The 21,225-nt window shown below is 35.0% G+C and overlaps 1 protein-coding gene across 1 annotated transcript in view; it reads right to left on the bottom strand.

Moving 5' to 3' along the window:
* Positions 1–5,542: 5,542 nt before the first annotated feature.
* CDC73 (cell division cycle 73) overlaps positions 5,543–21,225 on the bottom strand; it is a 112,000-nt gene continuing 96,317 nt past the window's right edge. The window contains exons 14-17 of the mRNA XM_074832759.1: positions 15,148–15,309; positions 13,115–13,215; positions 10,241–10,382; positions 5,543–9,004 (exon numbers count right to left, since the gene is read on the bottom strand). Of these exons, the coding sequence (XP_074688860.1) occupies positions 8,968–9,004; positions 10,241–10,382; positions 13,115–13,215; positions 15,148–15,309 (442 nt within the window). The 3' untranslated portion in view covers positions 5,543–8,967. The remainder of the gene's footprint in view (positions 9,005–10,240; positions 10,383–13,114; positions 13,216–15,147; positions 15,310–21,225) is intronic.

Genomic DNA, 21,225 nt, shown 5'->3' on the forward strand with positions numbered 1-21,225 from the left:
AAAAGCAATGAATTTCTAGAAAAATTAAAGATTCAAAGTAATCCATCTCAAAATCAATACTTTACAATGTAATTTATATCTATCATATTATGGCATTGTTGATGCAAAATGAATCCAGTCCTATGCAAGCAGCTGTTTTTTCAGACACATGTGGACTTACAGCTTTTTCCTAACTTTAAAATACATAATAGTTTTTTTTTTTTTACACTGTGATCAGTTTCCAAGAGTAGAAAACGTGCTGTCTTTAGCAGTTATTATTAGCTACACACTCAGCTAATGTAAAAGCTATGTCAATTTACCTCGTGACCTAAATTAGGGTTTTGCAGGGTCAGCTAGCTTACCCAGGGAGAAAGATGCAATAGTTGGCTGAGTCAGACTATTACTTCATTATGAGTGTTTCAGTTGCACATTCTAATAAAGGAAATGGCATGATGAAAAAGTTGTATAATTTTTAGCATGTAAATCTTAACCTGAAAGTTCCCATGTAGACTTTTCCTGACATTTCAGGTAACAGAGAAACTACGTATCACTTCCTCTAACCTCCAGAGCATAAAACCACAGCAAAATAAACAAAAAGTTAAGCTAAACTAAATCATGATTGCCTGTAGCCACTGTAGAAATATGACTCCTTTGATGGCCCTGAACTTACTCACCTTACCATCATTTTATGACACAGCAGAACCCCTGTTTTGCTGTCTTGTTGCTAAAAGCTTCAAGGTTATTGCTGGTTTTTTAAGGAGTCTTTCAGTCTGCAGACAATGCCATACACTGCATTGCTAAGTGTGTAGGGACATGCTTAATGTAAGGAACATTAACGGCTGCATTAAAGAAACCCAGACATTTATCTCTATTTCAGATATAAACTTCATCTCCTGTTTAACTATTATAAAAAAAATTAATTTGACATGGATATGATCAATGACTGTTTACAAGGCTAGCAATATAGTACTGGTCAGCTAAATAATTTTTACAGAAATAAAAAGTGGGCAGGTACTGCAATACAATAGAAAGACAGGAGACTGAGAAAACCACTGAAAATAAATGCTGTGAAAGAACCAATGGACAGAATGTAAGAAAACTTTGTTACAGGTTGAGATAGTGTGGGAATGACGATTTATTATGCATTTGTATTGTTGTGCCCCAAAAATCCCATTATTAAGCAATGACCACAATCCACTTATTTTTCCATTTTTCTATTACGTATCTCTTCCCAGACACACTGCCACATGCAATGGACATTTCCTGCTGCAAGAGATACTGTATACTTGAGGAGCTAAAAATCAGAGCATACTTACACCCACCCCCTCCCCTGATGTGACTGGTAACACATCTGAAGGCATTAATCCCAGAAATAACAGTATAAATCACGATTACAGAGTATAAGAAGAGAAACACATTAAAAAATGTTGCATGATATGAGGCACAAAGAAATGTTGGGCTAGTGATGGCAAATTTATTACCGTTTTGACTTGCAAACTGTGAAAGATGAGAATGTTTTGAAGATACCTGCGTGACATTTCAGGCCCATCTCATATTAAATGGATAAATCCCTGACAGATTCAGTGCATTTAGCAGATTTTTGGCAGATTTTGTTCTGCTAAGTTCTCAAAGGCTATTTCTTGCTTTTGGAACGGCTAGAGAACACAGCCTTCTTCAGTCTGCACCAGTATAAAAATAAGCCTCCTGAGAGGGAAATTATTAAATGCAGAGTTCTCCTTAGCCATAATTTCTTACGTAGCTTAGTTACCATATTGATTATTGTCTCATGTTGTATGGCCAAACGTCAAATATGTTCTGAAAATAATTTCAACATATGGAGAGCACTGCACTTTAATTTTGATACGTTACAAAAGTAATGATGTAAAAAATTACAACATGCATCACAAGGGATGCACATTTCTTCTCAATGGACTAGTAACACGAATGTACATGCATATAAACACAAAATTAACTGTAATTTTGTACTTAATTTTGTACTTGTAAGATCATCCAGCTGCATTGATATTTGGGGGAAAGAAAAGGCTAGATGAACAGACCAACAGATACTGACCAAAGCCAGAAAAATCAAGAAGATTAAAAGTGAAAATTAATTAAATTCAAGAGGTTTTATATCACTGAGTGAATTTGTGCATCATTCAACTTGATAAAGCTAAGCCAAGATTATTGGGAGGGTAATTTAGGGCATTAATCCACTGAACACAGAAATAATTTTTTTCTACACAGACTTCACAATGAATTGTTGTAAATATATTTCAGTTTAGTACTCTCACTTTAGGAAGCTTTTCTATGTTTGGGTTTGGGTGTCTTTTTTTTTTTTCCATCTTTAATTCCATTATTCCCTTTTTAGCAACTTTTCAGCAACCACACTAATTCTTCCATCATGCATACAACAGAGGCTCTTTCATACAAGTTTTATTACAGAATAAAAAGATCTCCTCTGTCCAGTGGAAGTTGCAATCTAAGTTTCACATAAGTTGCAACAAGTGATTTTAAACAAAGTATGTCAATGAATGGCTGAAAATACCTACCAAAGTGGCTACACATGACATTCTGAAGTAATCAATCTTCCACTAACATCTGGGTTATTTGCAGGATCTTCAGCAGTGATACTTGTCATAAGAACAAGTGGAGCACTGCTAACTAATTTTATTCCCTTCATTTGCGTTGTATTTAAAACCTACAGACAGATCTTCAGCAGTACGTTAGCGTTGAAAAAGTCATGACAGCCATTCTCAAGAATACCAGAATGAAGACAACCACAACAAGCTCCACAATAGGGGTTTTGAATACGTAAAAGATCTTCATCACTGCACTGATCCTGAGTAGGAATGCCTGAATTGAGGAAGAGATCAGCAGAGATGTCCCGCTACATACATGGAGGCAGCTGGTGAGGTACCATTCAGTTACACTACCTTTTTCTGTGACCATCTGAACTTTTTAAGGGCATGCTGCAAAATATATCGATAACTCATAGCCCTAGAAAACAATCAAATCCATGCTTTCTGCTCTTGGGATTAATATTAGTTGCTATGGTCACCTCAAAATTCTTTTGAAATTGTAAATAGCTCTGACTATTACAAGTGTTGAATAGCATCTGAAAAACAAGTATCAATTTTTTATTTTCTTCACTGCTCATAATTTTGTTACATTAGATATGTCTCTCAACAAATCAATAACAAAGAAAACTAGTGCAGTGCTCCTTCTCCAGCTGCTGAACAAAGGCCAACAGGTGATCTGGTGTTTAGATTTCATTCAGTCTCAGGTTAAGATTGACTCAGCTCAGTGGAGCTCAGGATAATCATTCACCATTATACTCCTAATACTTACCTGCAGTATGAGGGAGAAATCTACAGTTAAAGTTCCTTGGAGAACAACTAGAGATATAAAAATAATTACTTAAAAAAAAAAAACTAGTGTGCCTTCAATATTTTTATGTTTAAAATCTCAAAGCTTTGTTATTACAAGTCAAAACTAGACTAGAAAGAAGCATGGGAAATGTTCAGTAGGTCATACTTGCCTTTTTTAAAAATATATATTTTTTTAAAGTTTGTAAACAACTCTGATATGTAATAAGGAGGAGCTTATGCTTTTTGTGTTTCCATTGCCCTGTTTGTGCACTGATGAAGATGAAGCAGAGAATCAATCATGCATGTGTGCTGAGCTGAGGTCCTCAGAAAGCTTGCAGATTTGTGTACAGTCCCAGTTTGGGAGAAACAAGCAGAAAGAACGTGTCAGGGAAGAAGATGAGGGGCTGGATTGTTCTCCTGGACAGGATTTCAAGAGGGCAGGCACAAGTGAAAAATTAGAAGCAGTTTCTTTAAGGTATTTTTTACATCCTATATCAGTGATAAAAATCCATTCAATATTATAGAACTACAGGGTTGGTCTTGACTAATAGGAACAAGAGAAATATGGTTTTTATTTCTTCTTTCACGGCTAAATTGACTAGATTGCATTTAGAAAGACATCCCACCTTTGAAAGTCCTCAAGATATTTTTGCTAAGAATTATCAGAAATTGGACTTAAGCTGAAACTAAACTATTAACTCCGTAAAAATATCAATAATATAGTCCAGACCTTAAATAATAGGTCAAGTGGCAAGACATATAAAAATATTTAAGATTTATCAAAACAGTCATTAAACACAAGTTTATGGCAGTTAAGTGAAAGTTTAAAGGTTTAACCCCATGAGAAGTTTGTCTTCTCCTTTCATTCAACAGTGGATGTCCCCATCAGATTCTTGTAAGATTTCATTTTAACTTGAACCTTCAAAACCCCTGTTAAAATTTGGGTCCACTGACACAGACCAGAATTTATAATCTACCAACTCATTTAACCAGACCTTCAAGCAACTGCAGCTAAACATTTACCTCTGACAGTTTTCAGTGATACATGTAGGAACCTTGTGAAGAAAGTAACCAATTTTTCTGAATTTGAAATAAAACAAAGTAGAGCAAAAAAATTTAGAGATGCAAATAAAAACATAAACCAAGATTTTTTTCTTACAGATTTTATGTACCACCTCATATCTTTCAGTTTTACATGTGAACTAGTCTCTGCAATAAAGCTTCAAACATTTAAGATTGTTCTTTGCATTCTTAATAAAAAGTTATAAATTTTTTGTTTAAAGAAAAATTAACACAGTAAATCAATCTGGATGCACAGCCTGTCACTGTGTACTACCTACCAATGAATTTTGCTTGATTAAATCTCATTATTCCCAAATCTGCCCTCTATGACAAGATAGCATCGCCACTGTGAAGAATGATCTACAGACAAGTCAATGAGACAGCTGAACGATGGACTCGATGTTACCCGCTGGATCATAGTTCCATCAAGAAACCATCTTTATCTTTGTCAAGTGCAGGAGGTTCACTTAAACAACTTCATACCTGAAGTGATCTGTTTTCAATCACTGACTCAGAATTGCTGTTTCGTGTTAACAGCCTTAGGGTAAAACCAAACCAAAGAATGTAAACTACACAATTGCTACTGAAGTATGTAACTGTTCCGAAAATGAAAGCCAAACTGCCATCTCTTTTCCAAAAAAATCAGTTAAGTAACAAATGATCAAGTCAGCATATAACATTCCGAGATTCCAGTTTGTGGCACATTTTTCCACAGATTAGCTGAACTGTAACCTACTTGGCCAACAGTTTCTTCGGGCAGGGATTTTAATTTTTCATGAATGCACTGCTCTAATAAAGTACTTGGCATTAGTTATGGCTTTTGAATTAAAATGCATTCACGACATTAAATTTTAAAATCACTAAGCCATTAATTTTAACCAGCTTTCTTTTTTGTGTAGTGTTCGCAAGAATTAGCAACTAAGTGCATATTTCACCAGCAAAAGAATGAAAGCTGTACTAATAAAACTTACTTTCGCAGGTCCCTGCAAAGAACAGTAATATTTTATACATTGACTGCATATCAAATGAAAGTCAAAACCAAATTTGCTGTTCTGATAAAGGCTTATCTGTCAAATATCACATAATAGTTCAACTTATGATCAAGGGCAACTTCACACACAATCTGCTATCTACATTTTCTTCTGTATTCAGAAATAAAAAGGTTTACAGCATTGCAGAACAGTTCTATAAATAGTCTAGCTCAAGCACTGACTTTAGTACCTATTTGTGAAACTATGTTGCTACAAAAATTTCCAGGTAATAACTAAATAGCTGAGCCTACTCAACTGAGGATGCTGATCTGCAATTTCTTCAGGTATGCAAGTCCCTGGGGTTGCCCTATTTTACCTTACAAAAAAATTCTCCCTTTGTCTACTTTGTTCAGGGTAGCATTCAGAAAGCTCAAATAATATAAGTCATAGGAATTTTAGTTTTTAATATAAAATCATTAGTTCAGATATATCTACTGGCCCCTATAACCTTGCTACTAAAAAAAATAATCACCTGCTGACAGTATGGGAGCCCAATAGCAGACTTCAAACCAGTTTTCATCTTGTTTTATCTTGTTTCATCTCGTTCATCTTGTACTTATGAAACAGCGTAGAGTTATGACACTTAAGATGTTTAATAGAAACAGCCAATTTGATATCTGATTCCCATGCTAGTATCATTCTATTGTTCAATAAACTACAGTCAGTGAAGTAGCTCAGTTTTAGTTATACATTTTAATTGAGTACAATTTACACACTTTATACACCTCTAAGTAGGGCGTCAAATTTGCTCAACAATAAGAATGCAGCTCACTAAAACAGATGTCTGATCCTCCAGCTTCCCCACTTCTTAGTATCGGTTTTCTTTATTACTCTACATTAACTCGCAGATAAATTAAGCATAACATAAGTGTCTAAAATTCCAGCTGTGTTGCAAAATGCTGCTGTAAGGCTAAATTTTTAAGTCCAAGTAGTTTCATAATCTATGTGCAGTTATTTATGAAGGCAGCAGGAATGCCATTCTGACAACCTAATTAAACTTCCAATAATGTCAGCAGGAATCTGATTGCAAAATGGCTCATTTTATAAACATCACTACTTTTATGACTGACAAAAATATGCATGATCAGGTGCCAACTCCTTCACAAATACATATTTTACAACTTGTGTTGTAAATTGCTTGCAAGTACAAAATTCTAAGATGTTAAAGGTCTATGCTCAATCCATAAAAAATGGCACAGTTCATACAAATATTTCATGGATTTTGCTCTTCTGCCAGTTTCACATCCATGTAACTTCACTAGTTTCAGAGGAGTTACTCCCAATATATACATAAATTTACACATAAATCAAGCTGATCTCCTGTATACAATATTGGACCTGGGATTACACATGCGTTTAAAACACAAGTGAAATACTGCACAGAGAAAAGATAATCGGACCTTGCCTACTGTAAGACCACCATATAGTCTATATATCACAGTGCACGTAAAGCACATATTTCTTCAGAATTTGCTTTTTAAGTTTGCTGCCCATTGTAGAAGTCTCTTCACAACTGCATGGACCATGTGTCTAAGTCTGAAAAAAATTACATTTCTAATTGGAAATGTATGAGTTAAAACACCCATACATGATATCCCACTATTTAAAGCAGTAATGAATCTTAAATCGAACCAATTCCTCATGTTAGCGATTGCTGTGTCGATAGCCATTACAGTTCTTCTCATTATACTACAGGTTAAAGTATTGTATGTTTTAGCTCACTCATGTATGACGTGGATACATTTATAAAAACCTTAAGTACTGGGAAAAAACAGTCATTTGGTACTGATCAACTGCCCATACAAATAGGAGACCTTCTAGTAGTTCAGTATTGCCTGCTCTTCTCAGACACTTTGCAGAATCCATTCAAAAATCCAGTGTCAGCTTCTAATCTTGGAGTCACTGGGGTTTTTGTTTGGTGGTTTGGGGTTTTTTTATGTTTCCATTAAGACTATTTAAAAATAGTAGTCTTGATACAGCAAGGATGGAAACATAATTACAAGTCAGACCTTACAGTTCTCACAAATTTAAGACATTGTTTTAAAAACCTCTTAAGGAGATGTGCCTTCTGGTTTTATTAAAAATGAAGGTAACATCAAATAAAAAGCAAAACTAAAGAACAATAGGTAGAACATTTTACTTTTGTCCAACCTTAAAGTATATTAAAAAAACATGGTTTGGAACTTCAAGAACAGGAATATAAACATGTATTTTCTATCCCAGAAAAAAAAACATGCGGGTGTTACAGTGTTTCATTATTCTCTACATCCACTGGTATGCAACATCAACTTAATGTTATTAAATAGATACAGAGATACCACATAAATTCATACAAATACCAGGGTCTTCTGGCCTCAGTTATACTGTAGATCAAGGAAATCTGTTCTTTGGTAATTGGGAGTAGGCTCATTTTTCATTCCAATGCAGGACTGTTAGCAGGCCATATTAGCCACTCATCTCAGAAAATTACAACTCTTGTAGAAATAGTCTGGGATACTTTTGTCACAAGAAAATCATATTGGAGGTGGTATTAGAGGTGTAAATGCAAAGAAGTTAAATTTATTCATTCCTTCTGGTGGCTGCTTCAGGAAAAGAAATCCAAACTCTCTCCTTCTCTATTCATTGTTTAATCTAGGTAACATTTAGATTCATACGTAAAGGTATTTTGATAGATGGGAATGTACACATGCACACTTTCAGTTTAAATAAAGAGACCTGTGTGGAGAATGGCAATTTAAAGTTAACATGACTCAAAGGTATTCCTATAATAAAGTTTAAAGATTTAGTAAACCGGGACATTACAAATCCAAAAAAATGTTTCTAGATTTTTCATCTTCCCTTTTTCAACAAAGACTGACAGAATATACATATACAGGTTGACATTTTGTTTTATCCAAAACAATTTTCACTTTGCTCAGTTTGAGAGTCCTATTGACTAAAATGTAATATCATTCACAACAAAATATTTTCAATAAGTGAAACAATAAGCAAAGAAAACCAAAACAAAGCTCAGAAGCTAAGTGGTTTAGAAAGCCTGGTAACATCTATGTGTGCGTAAGTGTGTCTATCTTTTTTTTATACATTATATATATGTAGACACACACACACATATATACACACACACGTGCGCACATGCGCACACGCACACGCACACATTTGTAACCTGCAGTGAAGATCAATCTATTTTCTAATAAGGAACAAAACACATTATTTAAAAATGTGGCTAATTTAACAAAACAGAGAAGAAACTGCTGCTATCAAAATATACAATTTGGATTGCAGACTAGAAGGCTAACAACATTAAAAAAATAGTTTTAAGCAAAACCCCTTTGCTTCTGAATAACAACAGGTATCAACCTGCCATAGCATGAAGCATCAAACAAGATTTTATAAAAAGTTTAAACTGTGACCCTTCTTCATTTGTAAAGTTCTTGACATATCATATAGTGCGAGCTCTGGTCTCCAAACTGGAGCCCCTTTCATTTTTCTCAATCCATACTTCAGGAAATAAATGGCAGCTGAAGAATTCAGAACCTCAAGTGAGATTTGTGCTTTACCATATACCTGAAAAAAATTAACAGAAGACAACATTACTACTCTTTTGCTATTTATAGAAATTTTACCCTCAGTAATAATATGCACAGACTTTGCTAAAACAAAACTCTTAGAGAGTTAGCAAGTTGCTGAAGACATGCAATGTCTTATATGACATATAGCTCTGTATTATACACAATATTTGTCCCATTAAAAGACAGCCAGCTAAAACCTTTGCTTCGAAGAAAATTCATGTTTTCCAAGGCATCACATGACTTCTAACGGTGGAAAACCATTGTTAGAGATAACTCTAGTTCATTCTGGGAATTCAGAGATATAGTTTAGCTGAGACTTTTAAATAAATAGCCACAGAAAGTGTTATGCTTGGAATTATTTTGACAATTCCCACAGGATTTTTCTTTTTGAAGTTCACTCAATCATTCAAGCAGTTTGCTGTGCAATCAACTTGAAAAGATTAAACATTCATGAAATGCATGGACTTCTCCCTTCCCTCAATATTTCTTCAACTGCTTCATGATAAGAAAGTTTTTTCCTCTACAACACGAAAAAGGTATTGCAACAAACCTCCTATTTCAGGAGGGCTGAGAGCCATAGAGAAGCAGAGTCAAAAGCAATGCTTGCTCTTCACAGAGCTGCTGTTGCTCCTCCATCCCTCGCTTCTCATGAAAGGCAGGGCTAAGTACTTGGAAAGCCCCTAAGATACGAAGAATCACCAGTCCAAAACTCATTTTTTGACTTCCTCTTCTATCCAGTGCTGAGGACTCAAGGGCATCAGGATAAGATAATGCTTTGTGGCTCTTTATCTTAAGGTAGTTTCTCACTTTTCTAGTCTGTCATCTAGTGACTGGAGAGAGATATCAGGAGAGCTTTCAGAACTGCTCAAAACTGCAGTCCCAGGGGAGGGCTTGCTGAACAAAGGAAAACTACACCACCTGGCTTGTTCTCCATTCCTTTCTTCTACCTAAAGGAAGGTGGGGAATCATGGTACTAATCGATGATTCACAGTAACCACCAGTCCTTTAAATCCATGCATATCACACTTTGGAGATTATTTATAGCATGCAATAAAATATAGTGGTATATATTTAACTGTATCATCAGGGAGAATCTAAACAAGCAGTATTTTCAAGCTAAGACATTGTTCAGATGTTTAAGTTGTATATAATTCCCTTGTTGCCATAACTTTTCATTCCCACCAAACATCATAAGAGCATGAGCATAAAGACTTTTTAACATGAAACATACCTGTCCAAAGTTTCCCAGAAGCGTAGAAATACTGGCCTGTCCAAGTGTCTTTTGTGGTAGCTTAGTTCTAACACTGTTACATCCCATTTCTGTACATTTGGATCCAGACGTACTTCATCATATTTGAGATGAAAAGCTTTAACTACAGGAAACAGGAAAACATTTAGTGTACAAACGTGTTTAATTATTAGTCAAAGAGAATTCCCACCCCCACTCCTCTTTTTTCAGAATAGAGCCTGAGAACAAAATTAATGAGCCCATCTCTCAAGAAAGTTAACTAGTTAATAAAGGGCACTGAGCTAAACATAGTGGTCGATGGCCACTATCAGGCCCCCATGCTATTACAGATTTAAGTGAAAGGGCAACCCCTATTTTAAGATGCATAGATTCCAGGAGAACAGCAGAAACTCATTGCCAATTCAAGCAGACTTTGGGAAACAAAGATGTTCTTTCTGAAAAATCTTTGAACTCTCCAAGAATTTTTTTTTAAAAAGCATGCCTTGAGACCACTGAGAAGGAAACCTGGCTACTTCCTGAAAGTTAGTGTACTGACCGGCTGCTCAGACTGATAGCAGAATGCCAGTGTAACCCCCAAGTGCTTCATATGAAGCATTCTGAGAAATTTAGTACCTGCTAATTTCCTCTGATCTAGTACTCAGTTAAAAATGGTAAAATATTAACAGTTGTTTTGCTTTTGGGAAGTATTGTCACATATAAATTGTCACATATAAATTAAGTATTATTCCTGCATTAAGGTTAAACGATATTGAGCAGAAGACAATCCACTTCTGAATCTGAAACCAATCAGTATTAAAGTGCACTAATATGCTCTAGGAGCAAGACCTTTAAAATGGTATTAAAAATTAAATATCTGCTCATTAAAGTGACATAATTCAAAATTTCATCTCAAACATTCACTTGCATATGCAAAAATAAGCTTGTTTGCTACATGAACATTAAACCCTCAGACCACATGTGAAGACGACTAAAGAGAACAATTTTAGACTCAACTAACAAAATGCTACATGACATTGCAATTGAGCAAATAAAACCCAGTTTGACTGGCTCTGGTCCAACACAAATTTTATTGAGCAATTCTTTATGGTAAGCTACCTGCTTGTTTTCCAATGACAGTGATAAGCTTTGACTATTTGTTAATCATTGCAGACCCAATGATTTACATGAAGAAATGCAAACTCTAGATGAAACAATGAACCGTTGCAGATCCAAGAAACCACATTTATGAAGACTACTGAAGACTATAAATATGTGCAAAGCAATAGCTTCAGGAAAAGTTAAACACGTATAACCAGACTGATGTTGCCTGTGCTCTTTCCATTTATACTGTTTTTATTTTGAGGAGTGAGTGAAGTCATTAGGAAAAGTCCTAGAGATACTCTCATCAGAAAAATATTTTAAAATACCTTGCTGTGAAACAACAGAATGCATTTCTGAAATTAAAAAAAGTCCATTGCAATGTATCTTTATGAGTCAAGTAAGAACGGATATCCTTTCACTTGAAAAATATAAGGATTTGTACACCTTCAGACTGACCAGGCTATGATTTTGATCTTTTGGCATAGCAAAGAGTTCAAAAATGCCAGAGCACATCATAAGAGTTTCTATGGCCCTCTATACATTTATATATACATAATGTTAAAATTAATAGGTACTAGCACGCAACTACTAGCCAGACCTTAAATATTTAACAGCATTTTTCTTGGTTTTGATTTTCACAATTTCCATTTTCTCTATATCTTCATTTTAAAGGGTTATTTTCTGCTTTCATTAGTCTCTTTTGTTAAACTCCCTACTGTGGTGTATATTTTGTTTTACACTGACTTTCAGGCTCTTTCACTTTCTTCCTGTTCATTCTCCATCCCTCAAGCAATTCATTCTATTTTCTCGTTCACAGATACATCCTTAGCCTTCTGTCTGACCATTTTCTTTTTTTTTGCTCCTTACCAAACTAGCATTCTCTTTCCAGCTTCTACTTCACATACCAAATATGTGCACACATAAAACCTGATCAAACTTGTTTCCTTATCACACTGACTGGAAGATAACAGACTGAAGTGGGTTTTGGTTTTTTTTGTTTGTTTGTTTGTTTTTCTCTTGTCTGTATGCACTGGTTGGTTTGTTCATTTTTTATTTTGTAGTTTGTTTTTTTTTTTTAATTCTGTAGCTCAGAAACCACCAGACACTATAAAAATGTCTATTTTCTAAGGCAGCTTCACAATGAAGTAACAGCTAACAGTTTCTTTAGATATTATCACACACCTTATAGTCAGAGAAGTTAACTGTGCAAGAATAGTGCAGTGTGTCTCAAGACACACTAGGCATAACTGTGGTAACCCAAAAACCTGTTCAGATCTATACAGTGGTAACATCTAACTCACAACTTAAAAGTATCTGTATCTTATTAAACTTTCAAGTTTTTGTCAGATACCAGATCATATTTGTAAATCCTTCTGAGTGAAATACTAGGTGATTAATCCTCTGCTCAAAGTAGTAATGAAATCTGAAGACGGCCTGTAAACCTGTTATCTATGAAGCGTTACAATATACATTGTCTTTTCACCTTTTTTTAGAAGCTTGGAAAGTAAATTTATACACTAGCTATTTCTGAACCTCTTGTAAAGATGACAGCTCTGAGATGATTTCTGTGAGCTTCCACAGGTCAGAACAGAAGAATTGCTGAGGGCACATTAATATTTGCCATCTGTGCAAAGACATCAGCCCCTGTCTTCCAAGTCACCCGAGTCCAACAGCACTTTGGCAGTACTTTGCCATAAGCATAGACACCCCACAAAAAAACCCAAACAAAGTAACAAACCCCCAAACACTTAAAAACAAAACAAGAAACACCCTTACTTTTTGCAAAGATATCGACAGGTGATCCGTCAGGCAAGAGCCAAGGCCAGCCTTTGAACTGCCAAGCAGGACCCTGTACAAACACTGCCACCACACGATCCCTACGAACACAGGAAGAGACCAACATGTTGATGGCCTTGAGCATTTAAATTACATGCTTTCTTAAACAGGCAATATACCTTAGCACAGTTTCTTATTTTAGTAACAGCAGTATAGCGCGCTCAACAACCACACCTACAGCGCAACTGCTTTTTTTCTGTGAAGCAAGAAAGAAAAAAAGTCATGTGATTTTTCCAGACTTTTAGCTCCATCCCTTTGCAGAATGCAGCTCAGTTTCTCATGTTACATTTATAACAAGTCAAACAAGTGTTTATTTCTGGTCATTATTACTTTGCTTTTAAAAAGTGCTCCAACATTTTAGAGACAATCTTCTATGAACAACACTGTAAACTGACATGTCTCAATTTAAAAGCCTTTATTCTGAACACTGTTAACTTCTATTCTAATGAATTTTTAGAATAGACAGCTGCTAGATTTCTGCAAAGTGCATCATTTATTGTAAGAGTATGTAACCATTACCTGCAGTCTAAGAAAATAAGCTTGTGATTAAGATGAAGCTTTTATATTAATAAAATTTTAAAAAACCCTTTGAGAACAAATAACCTCCCACATACGGTCTTTTTCTTGAACATTTACATCATCCAACCATGGTTTCTACCTACTACAACAAATAATTACCTCTCTAATCTAATCCCCAAATTTAATTCATCATAAAGTCTACCAAATGGAAAAGAATAATCAAAGTGGAGTTCAGGGTTTTTTTCTTGTGGTTTTTCCCCCCCCCCCCTTTTTTTTTTGTTTAGAAGACAGACTAAAGTTTTGCCATTTAAAATGATGCTGCAGGGTTTGTAATGGCTAACAGAAAACAGTGATAACATATTAATTTCTATATACTAATATCTGATTCTCCCTTGGATAAACACAAGCTAAACACCCACACCGCTTCATCTCTGGTCAGAAGCACTTTAGGAACCATTGGTTCCTAGAACCAAAGGATGGTGCTTAAAAGTTTGATCATTAAACATTAAGTGCTATTTGATATTTAGAATTTCAAAACCACAGATTTCTGATTAGTTCAAGTTCTCAATACAGAGAACAATTAATTTAGGAATAGGACGTTTTCAAAATATTCCTCTACATTAAAATCTACTTTGAAAGTTACAAAACCACTAAAAAGGTTGTTGAGCATGTCTAAAATCTTTACACGTGTGAGGAAGAAATAAAAATGTTGCCTAATTCAATACATCAAAAAACAATAAGATGTTTCTCCAGAATCTTCCTGCTCAAAGAGAAGTATGTTTTCAGAGCATTGAAGAATGGGCTACGAACAAAATAATCTGTTTCCAGCTTTTTCTTAAAAGTAAAAGCTACCTATGATTCCCTTTCCCCAACTGGGGCTCTCCCTTCAGAAGTAAGCTCCCATCAATGAATCCAACTCAATGAATCTGATTCAATACTGAAATCACAGTTCAATCTTTACTGTCTGATGTGTTTTCTTTCTTTCTTAAACTATTACAAAAAGTTAGAACATCAGATGCTGAAGGCCTGCAAATGTATCTTCTCAGCAGACTTCAGCATAGACTTCTCAATAGACTTCAGAAAGCAGACAAGAAAGGACAATTTTTCTCTCAGATCACATTTCAGTGACTTGCACAGCATTATGAATAATAATAGAAAACTAATCATAATAGAAAACTAATATGAATATTCCTATTTGCCTTTCTGAAACATTTTAGGCAAACCTATTGTGCTGCTCATACTGCTAAAATGTAGAAAGTTGTAATTTCTTAAGACCTTTTAAATAAGTTTAGTTTCATATTATTTTCACCTGAAGACTCCTGTACAGTTAACAATCAAGTCCATTCTTATATCTGTATCTTCACTTTTTAGTGAATTTAGTAACATTTTATTGGTCCCCTCCAAATTCTGTATTCTCCCGCTTAAGAAATTTTGTGAAGGGGAATCTATTTTACCAGTCTTGTGGCATAAGTTTCAGAGGTTGGTCTACTACTCGATAAGGTACAGTAACGCTGACTGTAGTTCCCCCAGGCTGCATCTGGTCCTTCCTTCTCTGTATTAGAGTTTCATTCTCTCGTTGACAGCCTTGCTTCTTCTTTTCATCTGATGGTACAAACCTTAGGGAATAAGGAAACGTTCAGTAGACAAAAGCACTTTATTTGATGTCATCAGTTTTATTTTTCTGGATGACAGTGATCTTACATTAGCCATGATTCATCTGGTTACTATTATGTACGACACTATAATTCTGGTTTGTTTTTTTTTTTGTTTTTTTTTTTTTTTTTTCTAAATAGCTTGTCTCATAGATTAAGTGCTTAGAAAATAAGGATAATGTGATCCTCACATCTTGTGTAATCTCTGTATGACAAAAATAAATGCTTAAGATGTGACACCCCCCCCAAATGAATTACAGATCTTTTATTTTTCAGCCCCCCACCTTAAAAAAAAAAAAAGAAATTCCATTTCATGAGTCTCCTCTGTGATGTGGTGATAAAATAAAATACACAGAACAGTTCTCAAAATTGGCATCATAAATGTGAGAGTAGTGTAAACCTTTTTACTGATGAATCTCAGTGGATTTTGTCAAAAGGAAAAATACCAAAATTGTATATTTTATGGAACTAAAACTATGTCACAGAAAGGTAAGCTCATGTGACCAGTATCACCTACCAGGCCAGCAAAAGCACAGAGCTCAGACCACGTTCTCCTAATATTATATTCCAAACCACCCAGCTGCACTACTAACACAGTTTGCTGCTGACATTTCATTTCCAAAACTTCTGATAAAAAGAAATACTATGTTTCACTTAACTGCAAAAGTTATCGCAAGTATGGGTGCTGCATTTTAAAAACACGGTACTCTACATAATTGGTAAGATTTCTCTTCATTATAGTACAGATGGTGCTTTTTAAAACTTTACTACATTTTTTGGGTAAGTTGTTTGTACCATTTCTATTTGTTCTCTTCAACCTATTTCCATGTGAATACTAAAAACCAATTTGAATGTGCTTAAACAGGCAGACTGCACTTCCTATTGCTGGAAAAATAGAAAAAAGGAATGAAAAAATGAAGCATGAGGGAAAATTCATTATTCAGTCAACTTGAAAATACCAGGTTTTGCTACCATCTTCTATCCAATGAGAAAATGGCATTTTGGGGGAAAAAACCCAAACAAACATGTTTTAAGGCAGCACATGGAAACTGTCAATAAACCTTCAAGCAAAACTATTTTACTTTCCTAATGTAAATACACAGATGAAGCCCCCAGATACTCTTCATGATTTAACTGTTTCAAAACCAGAAAGTCACAATCAATTTCTGAAGTGCACATTCAAATGCACTGGAAAATTAAAAAAAAAACCCACCACCCACAACTGCAAATGACTATGAATTGTGCATTAAAGTTGACTACTGTTGCAAATACAGAAAAAGCATTACAAATGTTAAATGATAAGCTATAAATTAAATTATGCTTATCTGTTTAGTACATGTAAATCAACGCCATTCTAAAGAAAATACAGACCAAAAAGCTATACAGGATACACTGGGAAAAAGTACATTTAGGCACCCTAGAATATTATAAAAAAAAAAAAAAAATCCTAAAACAGTAATTTTGCCGATAATTGAAATAATTAGAAAACAGTTAATATTTACATATATTCTATCTACCACAACCAACTGACACATACAATTGCTACACACAGAAGCATTCAACACAGTCCTACTTTGGAAAAAGCTACCAAACGTGACATCTGAGTTAAGTATTTCTAGTCAAGTTGCTAATTTAAAAACTCAGAAGTGAGGTGCAACTTCAATCATGAGCATACCTAATGGCCTGTCCTGCCAACATGTTGCAAGCTTTGCTTTGCCAATACTGTCAGGAAACTATTTTATAATTGAAAATAAGGATTTGCTCAGTGGTCTTGAGCTTTTAAGAACACCATTCATGAGTCTCTCTTCACCCATCACAACTAAGGAATCTGGGCTGGAAAGATGGAAATAAATGTTTTTCTAAAAAAAAAAAATATTTCAAAAATTACAAAAAAACAAACCCCTCAAGCATGTTTTACCCCAGGGGCAAGTTCTATATGAAAAGCCAGGATCACCTAAAATGGTGGAGAGCTTGAGAAGAATTTTGTTCTTTCTTCTGTGTCCCATGCACTAAACAAGAACAAACTCTTACAGAATATGTAAATAAAAACCAAACAGCTGTACATACATTACAGTGATAATCAAATTTTCATAGGAACAGCAATCTAAAAGGTCACATTTTTAATTTAATTTGTAAATGTGAGGAAGCAAACACATTTTATATGGAAACAGGAAACCTAGCCATGCCTGCCAAATTAGACAAGAAGCAATATTGGTATTCTACAGACTCTAACAATTTCACCACTATATCTGAGACACACCTCAAAGCTGGCTGAAACAGGCATTCTCAACTCTGCTTCTAGCTTTAAATATTTCTGTGGGTAAGAATTAAATTCAACACTAGTTTATTGACAGTTTCTCTCCATTTCAGCTAGAAATGGTGCTACAGCCATTAAGGCACCATTCAGTTGTGCCTCAGTTACATATCTTCTAAACAATAGCTTCAGTTTTATTTACTGTAAAAATCTCAATGTTTTTGAACACATTTCTCTAGGACAGAACATAAAATAGCTTGTTATCTGAACTTTCTGAAGAAAAAATATCAACGTGCAGGTTCACATCAAACAGTACAGAAGATACAGTCATCTTCTCTAAGATGACTTCCCTTTTCATACGGAAAGCATTTAAGGAAATGGTTACATATATGTACACACACAGAGTACAGGAATAAATGACAGTGTACAAAAAGTTTATGAAAGATATGCTTGCATTTCTGGGAACCATTGATTCAGTAAGTACAATAAAAGCCATATGCTCAAGAATTGAGAATCAATAGAAATTACTGTATGATTATAAATACAATGGTTACAAGTACAATCATCACATTACAATTACAATCATCTCCATCATTACCTGGACATAAAAGACAAGCTTAGGAAATCTGAGTATTTAAGAAAACACCAAAAACCCCATCTTCTCTTGGGAATTATTTGCCACAATACTATAGCTGGTGGCTTAACTACACATTTGTACTTGACAACTTTTTAATCATCCAACACACTAGAAATGTGTTCTAAAACCTGACTGTGCAGGAGCTTACATTTTTTGTTGCTTCTCCGGATTACTATTCCCTAGCAAAAACCAATATTACATATCTACTTAGAATCCAATTTTATACCCCTACTGAGAAATTAATAGCACACAACACTCTTGCTGTTAATTGCCAAAATCATTATCCACATAAAAACTGGTGCACTCTCTCACTTTACAAAGACAGCAGGTCCCTTTCCTAAGGTAACAGGGAAGCAATTGAACAAAATCAAATTATGGGAGGTAACTGGTAAGATACTATCCACTGAACTGCCAAAGCTGCTCATGCCTAGCCTCTAAACTCACATCAATTACTAGCATTAAAACACTTTACTGAGGTCAGGTCAGCACTTTCTGGTCCCCAACTCAGGCATGCTGAAAAACACATGAACAGAGACTAAGACAGCACCAATGCTGGACAATAGCTGAGATCATCCTAATATACAGTTGATTGTGTTTAGAACTGGAGACTTATTTTTACAACCCTCTCAATGTATTTGTTAGATTACAGTATCAGAAGCTTCATATACCTGTTTCTGTAAGAGAACAAAGCTTTTTTACAGTAATACATCATCCCTGAATATTTCAGATAGTTTAGTCAATATCAAAGCTGGATAAATCTCAGTGAGTTGTCTGGCTACATATGGTGAAACATATCATGAATGAAAGCATCATCATAATAAAAATACATAATCATCACCTAATCATTTACATCTGCCTGATGTAATTCTTGCCTTGCTTTTGTTCCATGTCAAGCAGAAGCATTGCCTCCAAAAAGTCTAACTTCAGATATTCTCAAATACTCAGTGTGGAAAGCCAAATTTTACACAATAATTATGATATCCAGTGTTGCATTCAGATAGTGAATAAGAACACAGTATATTATATGAACTATTTTTTAAGAGGCTTCACAATATACCATAAAGTACTGCAGTTCTGACATTAAATGATACCTTTTTAGCATTTTAGAAACTATTCATTTTTATCTTGTACTTGCCTACTTAGAAAAATAACCTTTCAAAAAAAGGTTATCAATAATATTTGCATACTATACAGCATGTCAATCGTATATATTACAATTGTATATAGAAATGTTCCCCTACAAAATCTAAGTCGCAACAAATATATCCAACAGACAAATCAGACACCTTAAAAAAAGTCTTAAACTAGTTACGTGCTTCCAGTTTATCATTATATATATTTCATTCTACTCTTGATAGCTTTCCTACTTTCCACATTCTCTACCTCAAACCAGACCATAATATTAGTGATCAATTAAAGATGCTAAGCATCATACAAATGTCAGCCAGATTTGGCAAGAAAAAAAAAACCCAACATACTACAGAGCTATGAAAAGGCTTACTAAAATGTTGGTAAAATTAATGTTTCTTTTGGTCTTTGCCTACCATATACTGGATAAAGACTGTCCTGTTGATTTTACAAAGAAACCTAAAATATCTGCCAATGATACCACAATTACTTTTTCTCTTATCCAAAGTGACAATGTGTTACAAAAAAATCCAGCATCCTAGACAAAAACTACCCTAAAAGACAGGGATTCCCAGCTACAACTAAGTATTAATTTTAAGTGGTTTGAATTCTAATTATAATTTCAGCTAAATTTGTTCCGGATTTTGTTTTAAGAAACATTTAAATGGAGGGAATCAAAAAAGTTGGTTTTATTTATGAAACCCAAATACTCATTCTTTATTATCACACAGTTCACAGAACTGTGCTGCCTCAGGTATCAGGCATGGAAGAAAAAGTTGCCCTGTAAACAGCCTTTATCACACGTGTATAATAGTTTCCATGCCCTAATAATCCTGGGGGCCTCATTCTCCCTGGGTTCTCCTACATTTCTTAGCAGTCTCCCTGCAACAGCTCTTACTCTTCCAGCTCCAAAAATCCCTTCTCCTTGTGCTATATCACTGATCTCCTCTCCTGGCTAATACAAGCAGGCTGATTGATTACCTCTAGAAATACAAGAATTTCAAATCTACCTGCTTTTTCTTCATCGGGGGTAAGGGAGAGAGTATTAATTTGCATGTGTCTTTTCTATGTGGACAATATTTCTTTATTCCAAAACTTGTGGCAATGATATGCGTCTTCCAAACCTCTACTCTTCTGTCAACTTTAGCTGCAAGTGGGGAATGAGTTAAAGAAGGTGGTGACTTAGACACAGAAATTAGGTAAGTCTGCTTTCCTTGGGAAACCATCACATACCTATCAATCACAGTCTACATCAAGGCTAGTTCTACACTCTGCATACCTGAACAGTAAAAACAAACCCTGCAGCCATTCCTAAACAAACTACTTCAATAAATTTGAATGCAAAAAGAATACAGGCCAGGTGGCGCATTTTCTAGAAGAGTGCTAGAACTGTCATGGCTAAATTAATATTTTGCTCTTCTGAATACTGCTATTTCACTTCTGACTCATTTACATACCTTGCTTCTTCACTTTGTCTTTCATACCCGTTAACTACATCAGTGTCCTCCTCTGAACCCTAAACTTAATCTCATTTTCTTCTGGATCATGTGCTTTGCGCTCTAACAATCAGCCTCCTCTCAGGGCAGGTCTTGAGAAGTTAACTGTAGCTCTACCCCAGTGGAGTTGAAAATAGTACAAGCCTCCTAGCACAGACAGACATGACATATAGGTTCTTTATTCCATTATAGGTATTCCTGTACCAGAAAGTCACCAATTACATAGATGTAAAATCCAGGGCTTGTAGTTGTGAAATTTTTTCTTAAACATAAACCCCCACATAAACAAGCAACATCCTCTGTCAGCACAATTATATCAGTCTAACTGCTTGCACATTAAACTATGGTGTTAAAAGCCAGCCTCC

Source organism: Strix aluco, chromosome 8 (genome assembly GCF_031877795.1).
Source record: "Strix aluco isolate bStrAlu1 chromosome 8, bStrAlu1.hap1, whole genome shotgun sequence".
NCBI lineage: Eukaryota > Metazoa > Chordata > Aves > Strigiformes > Strigidae > Strix > Strix aluco.